The 7,571-nt window shown below is 34.9% G+C and overlaps 1 protein-coding gene across 1 annotated transcript; it reads left to right on the top strand.

Moving 5' to 3' along the window:
* Window positions 1-436: 436 nt before the first annotated feature.
* Window positions 437-3,863, top strand: LOC131146694 (probable aldo-keto reductase 2). Its single transcript, XM_058096442.1, has 5 exons — window positions 437-785; window positions 899-1,099; window positions 2,071-2,243; window positions 2,327-2,429; window positions 3,334-3,863. Exons 1-5 carry the CDS (start codon window positions 570-572, stop codon window positions 3,670-3,672), a joined length of 1,032 nt encoding a protein of 343 aa, XP_057952425.1. The 5' UTR covers window positions 437-569; the 3' UTR covers window positions 3,673-3,863.
* Window positions 3,864-7,571: the final 3,708 nt, after the last annotated feature.

The following is a 7,571-nucleotide window of genomic DNA, read 5'->3' as shown; positions in this document are numbered from 1 at the left end:
AACGAGATTTAACATGCGTCAAATTATGGTTCGCAGACAATTACACGGGTCGAAACGTGGCTGCCAGAGTGTTACTTCTCCCAATTAAATCTCGCTACTTGGAGTAACAAGAATTGCCACATGTCACCACGAGCCTTTTATGAAAGAGTAAAACTCGCTACTTGGAGTAGCGAGATTTGGTTAAAAATCGCTACTTGAACTAGCGAGATTACGTCAGAGTCATTCTGGGAAATACTTCCCAGAATAAGGTATTATTTAATATATTAAAAAAAAAAAAAAAAAAAAAAGGGTAAAACGGGAAAAAACTCTCATTTCGCCACACAAACTGCGTCCGATCGTCACGAGTGACGCATCTTTCGACAAGAAGGTTGACTTCCAGCTCCTCCCTCCCACTTCGCCCATCTAAAAAAAAAAGTGAAAAAGGTTACTTTAGGCCGTAACAATGGCTAGCCTGCCAGCTGCTCTGCCTATAAATGCACTACTCATGCATATCAGCTTCAACCTCACCCACTCACTCCAGATACCACCGTCTCCATCTAGCTCTGTGAAATTTAGTCAGGAACAGAGAAATGGCAACTGCGGTGAGGAGGATGAAGCTGGGATCTCAAGGCCTTGAGGTCTCCGCACAGGGGCTAGGTTGTATGGGCATGTCCGCCTTCTACGGCCCCCCCAAGCCCGAAGCCGACATGATAAATCTCATCCACCACGCCATCAACGCCGGCATCACCTTCCTCGACACCTCCGACGTCTATGGCCCCCACACCAACGAACTCCTCCTTGGGAAGGTCACATGTTGTTAATGAATTCCTTAATTTGCTTTGATTCTTCGTCAATTGGTTATTATTTTGAAGTTAATTTGAACCTTAATTTTGGGTTTACGTTTTTGATGAATTAATAGGGTTTGAAGGGAGGCATGAGGGAGAGAGTGGAACTGGCAACCAAGTTCGGGAACATCCTCGCCGACGGCAAGATGGAGGTGCGGGGGGATCCGGCGTATGTGAGGGCGGCATGCGAGGCCAGCCTGAAGCGCCTTGAGGTGGATTGCATCGATCTTTATTACCAGCATCGCATTGACACCAAAGTCCCCATTGAAGTCACGGTTTGCCCCCTTCCACTACTTAATTTTTCCTTCACTCATTTGCCCAAAAAAACAAACTGAAATGGTTTTAGGTTTATTAGATTACCACTTTACCTAAAAGTTAGAGTTGTGATATCATATTAGATTACCATTTTATCTAAAAGTTTAAGCTGTTAGATTGTGGGTCACTTTAACAAGGTTCAAAATCCTTCATAATTTGCTACCGTTGAAATTTTTGCGAGTTGTTTGTGTAAATCTAAGTTTAATCTCATTTACTTTAGATGTTCAAACATAGGCATAGTAATCCATTGCACACTTAGCCTACCTATAACTCATTACAAGTCGTAGTAAATTATATTTCTCTATCTGCAGAGATTTTATTTTCTATGCTATTAATCTATAGATTTTTGAATATTATTTGATAAAAGATCAAGCACCTTTCAAGGGATTTTTTATAATGTGATTGTGGCTCTAAAATTAGAAAAATCAGAAAGCAACATATTTCTGCTAGCAGCTCCTCTAGTTCAAATTTCTCCAAATCTATTTAATCAAAAGAACCAAGTCCTTTGTTGATGAGAATGACAATACGTTTGTGTATTTCGATGGCAACAACTAGAGCTGGACTCATCTTGTAGTAATTGTCCAACCAGTAACAACAAGAGCCTGGATTTATTTGGTTGATGAGAATGATAATTGTTTGCTTGAAAGATATATAGCATCAGACAGTGTAGTATGGATTAGATTATTAAAACAAATTCTTGTGCTTTCACAAAACTTACTACTCATCTCCAAAGTTTGTGGGTATCGTATCATCCTATAAATCTATAAAATATAAGGATCATAATCAATTAACTAGAGAATTAGTGTGTGCGCGCACACGTGTTTTGGTGGGTGGGGGGCGGAGATAGAGAGAGACTTTTTCTTTCCGTCAGCTCTTCTTTCAAATCTTTCTTGTACAATTTCCCTAATTTTATTTTCTTCCCTTATACAAGGTGGGAGAACTCAAGAAACTAGTTGAAGAGGGTAAAATAAAATATATAGGTCTATCTGAGGCCTGTGCTTCCACTATTAGAAGAGCACATGCAGTTCATCCGATAACTGCTGTGCAGTTGGAGTGGTCTTTGTGGTCAAGAGATGTAGAAGAAGAAATAGTTCCTACTTGCAGGTGCGTTAATTATTTTATATACCTTTCCCCATATATTTCATTAGCAATTTTAAGTTCTAATTTTATCCTTTTTTACGCCTTAGAGAGCTTGGCATTGGAATTGTTGCTTATAGTCCCTTAGCACGGGGATTCCTTTCATCAGGTCCAGAGTTACTTGAGAAGCTGTCAAGTGATGACTTCCGAAAGGTTTGTTTTCATATATATCACCTCTATGTTTTTTTTTTTCTAGTATGAACTACACTAATATTTGGTATAACAAAGTTTGGGTAGAAATAAGGTCATTATATTGTTATGAATGTCTCAAATTTATCAGCTTTCAGGGTCATTCTTTCAAACTCAAGAAGCTTTCCCACTCCATTAAACCACCTAGTTGGATTGTTGACGTTTCTTACAAAAGAACAGGGATTGACTTGATAAATTAACGGACTCTTTAATGTTTACCTCCTGTGAACATGGTTTCTTTGTACTTCAGAGTGAATGACTAGAGAAATTCCCTTTATGAAATGTATATATTTTAATTTTTAATTTATGTTTTTCTAACGTGGCTTCAGATTTACTGCCGTAAATGCAACATTGATTTCTTTTGTTAGTTTCTCAGCTGCAAGCATATAGCTTGAAGAATATTCAATTTTGATTGTTGTGTCCAGAGTATATGCTTCTAGTGTTTTGGAGCTAATAAAATTTTATTATTTGCTCTTAACTCAACTTCCAAAGAATTATATTTATTTGAACATATTTTGTCTGCATATTTGATAGGACATATGTATTTATTTGGATTGTTAAGATGCCTTCTGATCAAATACTCCCTGAATTTTAATCAATCAAATTGCCCCCTAAATTTTGAAATATTATTATCTAAATTGTCCATTCTACATGTGTTATCTATGTTTGATGCACGCTTGTTAAATCACAAGTATGTCCTTAAATTATAAGTTTCTTAATCAAGATGCACCCTGAACTTTGGTTTGGGTAGGAAACATTTTTGTGTAAGCGAATTGGTTTCTTAACACAAATCAACAGTGTGACACATATTTCTTGTTCTCTAGTAGGTTTTTTAGGTGCTGAAATGTAAGTATTTTCTCTTTTGTAGTATATGCCCAGGTTCCAGCCTGACAATGTCAAGCATAACAAAAGTACATTTGAGCGGGTAAATGAATTGGCAACAAAGAAGGGATGCACACCATCACAGCTAGCGCTGGCCTGGGTCCATCACCAAGGTAGCGATGTGTGCCCTATTCCTGGCACGACAAAAGTTGAAAACCTCAACCAGAACATCGGAGCTTTATTTGTAAAACTAACCCCAAAAGAATTGGCCGAACTTGAATCGCTTTCCGCTGGAGATGCAGTGAAAGGTGATAGATATGGAGCAGAAGTGCCTACTTGGGAAAATTCTGAAACTCCGCCTCTGTCATCATGGAAGACGGAGTGATGAAAAGAGAGGGAGGTTGTGGGAGGGAAGAATGGAGAGTGAAGAGTATGAGTAAGAAGAGAGAATTAAGGATTGTACTGATGCAAGGGATGGAGAAAATGGTGAATAGGATTTCAGAATTACAGATTACTACTAAATACCGAATTGCTAGAAGTTGGAATAAATAAATAAATAAGGCTTCTTTCTTATCATTTTACGACTATTTGCTGAGTTTAAACATTCCTTGTGTCATGCATTTTCTTTTTACAGTGAATGGTTTATTTTAAACACCATTTGAGATGCATGATATTAATAGAGACGCATCTTCACATTTGCTCAATGTTCCACTTCACAACGTCAAAGATGGCTACTTGAAGAAGGTAGCAAATTAATTTATACATATATACATGTAGGCATTTTAGGATTATGGAATTATGAACGCTATGGGCGTGAGTTCAGTATATATATTTTCCTGTCAAATAACTGAATTTCCTAAAATAAATTTTCATACTCATATTTCCTGAATTATAAACTATTCATTATCTTACCTGGGTTTTTGGGAACACGCTCTAAGTCCCCTAACCTCTTGTCGTATAAGCCCCAAAATCCTGAATTCACCACACCCACATAAATCATACTAAACACCAGTATAACAACATCTACTACTAAATCTGAGTTTAGAAAAACTTACGAACCAAATAATCCTTAAACAATCCACTTACCTTGATTTTGAGATAGTTTCCCAAACCCCTCAAAATCGAAATTCTACTCCGACTACGTTGTGGTATCCTCCCTAAGATCATTATGGTAACTTCTGATCGTCGAACCAGGAAGAAAGACAACACCAACTCTGTGTTACTACTATCTACCTACAAAAAATTTTTATATGCTCAAAATTGTTAATTTACCAAAGTTTTTATTTGAAGTTATTGATAGAAACATGTTGGTATGATAACATATGACACGGTAACACGTAAACCTAGCAAAGTGGATTAGGTCGGATAATTTGTGGCGGATTAGATGGATTATCGGGTAAGGATATTACAATTTATATTTGACTCATTTAAGCTGCGGATTTATGACAGTTCAAATAGGATAATCTGTGGCGGATGACAGATAATCTATGTCATTTCTATTCCTAATATATTTTTTTTACCATCCAATGAATAATTTATTTTGTAACACAATAACTAAAGTTATTTTTATAAATCATAATTTGGTAATATATTAAACATTTAACAACCAACTATAAAATTATAATTTTTATTATTATTTTTTAGAACATGAATTTGTAGACTTTTGTTTTGATTACAAGAAAATTAAGTATTTTGACCTAGAGACGCATTCAGTAGTGCAAGAGTTGAGAGTGTGAGACTAATCATTGACCAATATAGCTTATACTAATTGATTTGCTGTCTAATAAGTATGAACATATGAGATTATCAAATAATTTAAATATTAGTTGTTCGCGGATAGGTGAATACCCATCAAATAAAATTCTAAATCCGCCAACCGACTCATTTAGAATAGGATAAAAAAAGTTCAAATCATATTTAACTCATTTAATGTGTTAATTGATTATGAGTCAATTTAAGCGGGTCAGATTTAGTTCAGATTAAAGGATTTTTATCCATTTTGTCATATTTAGTCACACAGGAAAAGCATAAAAATAAAATTTCTAAAAAAATGAGGGAATCAAAAGACTTAATTAAAATTTTCATTTATATTTGCTCAGTGAAAAGAAGATCGATAAGGAGAATCATTTTGTTCTCTAATCCACATAAAATTGTTTTTATACTCAACCATATATGTTTTTATTTTAGTTCCTTGAGATCTCTTGAAGGTCAAATGGAAGGTGGGGACGTGAATATCTCTATATATTTACTATCATACCAACCCATCATTGGAGTACTACTACTCTTAACCTTTTGTAATTCTAGTTCATGTATGACAAATTTTTAGCACTTCACTATCCTACATAATCACTTATTTAGTATTTCCTTTTACTAATAAATCAACACTTCACTCTTGAAACCTTATACACACTAATAAATCAATTATTTTAACAAGTTTTCGTGTTTGTCATGTTTGGTTTGTAGAATAAAATGAGGTAAGAAAATAAGAGAATGAAAATTTAAATGAGGACAGACCTTTTTACCATAATTGTACAAATAGACTAATGAAATCAAATGAAAAATTCCACTCCATTTCTCCCAATTTCAATCTATTGATCAATATTTTAAACTTATTGCTAGAAAAATAATAACAAAAATACGACATAAGATAGGGGCTAAGCATACCCAAAAGCAATAATTTATGTGGACTAATTATATGCTCAAGTTAGAGAGGATTGAAGACATGCCAAACTCAGCATAATTGTTCCTTCTACCCACTAATTGCATGAAGTTAAATGAGGACAGACCTTTTTAACATAAAATTTAACAATGAAGTTGGCCTTGTGCCAAACATTTCATAAATACGGTCTCGTGCCGAACATAAGATAGGGGCTAAATAATGGGTGGTAACCGGGTTGTTGATGTGACTTATTTGTGAATATTGTTGATGATGTGCGTATATTTATTATTGCAAAAAAGAAAAAATTGGAACGAAAATCGGGGCATCACATATTTAGCCAACAAAATTTTAATTTAATGTCTAACGAGACCGTATTTATGAAATGTTCAGCATGAGACCGTATTTATGAAATGTTTGGCACAAGGCTATATTTATGAAATGTTCAGCATGAGGCCGTATTTATGAAATGTTCGACACGAGACCATATTTATGAAATGTTCAGCGCGAGGCCATATTTATGAAATGATTTCTGCACGAGGCCGTATTTATGAAATTATGAAAGATGCTATAATATCATGTATTATATATTATCAGAACCTGAATGTTAGTTTAGTTCAATTTCAAGAGTTCGGTACCGTAACTATATAGATCAGATATCTATGTTCAGACTTGTGCTAACCACCCCACGAGGGGTTGGAAGATGGATAGTCGATGTGACTTTCAGTGTAGAGGTGTAGACGTCCACCTGGCAGTCCGGACCAGGGTGCGGCGGGCCCATCGTACTTACAAATATTTTTTATTCGACAGTGGTCGGCCAGCCATTGTCGGGTCCCACCTTCGGGCTGCACAACCTGTCATAGGGGGTAATACATGATATCAACTAGTTATTCATCCTAGATATGTTTTCAGTATTATCATTTATAAAATATGTTTTATGTACGATATGATTTATTAGCAAATATGAAAGTATATGATTATTGAGTACGATATGATGAATGTATAAAGATATATGAAATGTACTGTATACGTATAATTGCATTAAATGTTCATATTACCACACAACTGTATTTAGTTTAGTTTCTCTTATTGAGATGTTTCTCACCCCCAAACTTAAATGATTTTCAGGAAACCCAGAGAGACCAGCAGGTCAAGGCCGCCATTGAGTGTGTAGTAACCGGAAAAAAAAATATAATAATAATAATAATAATAAAATAATAAAATAAAATTAATTAATTAAATTAATAAGTAAAATGAACAGTATGATAAGGAACAAATATATATATATATATATAAATATTAAAGCATGTATATATATATATGTGTGTGTGTGTGTGTGTGTGTGTGTGTGTGTGTATATAAAAGGTATGAAAGCTTCTTAAAGAACCTTTACTTTACTTTACTTTACTTTACTTAAGGTTTATTATATATATATATATATATATATTATTAAATTAGCACAAGCTTATTGGAAATCAAATTTTGGATTTTGGTGGGCGTGCTCTCTCTTCTCTCTCACTCTCTCTCTTCTCTCTCTCTCTCCTACAACTCTCTCTCTCTTCGATTCCGGGCTAGTTTTACGCCGGATCGACAAACCGAAACCACCACGACGCTCCTGGCGAAATTCT

Source organism: Malania oleifera, chromosome 13 (assembly GCF_029873635.1).
Source record: "Malania oleifera isolate guangnan ecotype guangnan chromosome 13, ASM2987363v1, whole genome shotgun sequence".
Lineage (NCBI taxonomy): Eukaryota > Viridiplantae > Streptophyta > Magnoliopsida > Santalales > Ximeniaceae > Malania > Malania oleifera.
The sequence above is the reverse complement of the archived record's forward strand: the minus strand, read 5'-3'. Positions and strand labels throughout refer to the sequence as shown.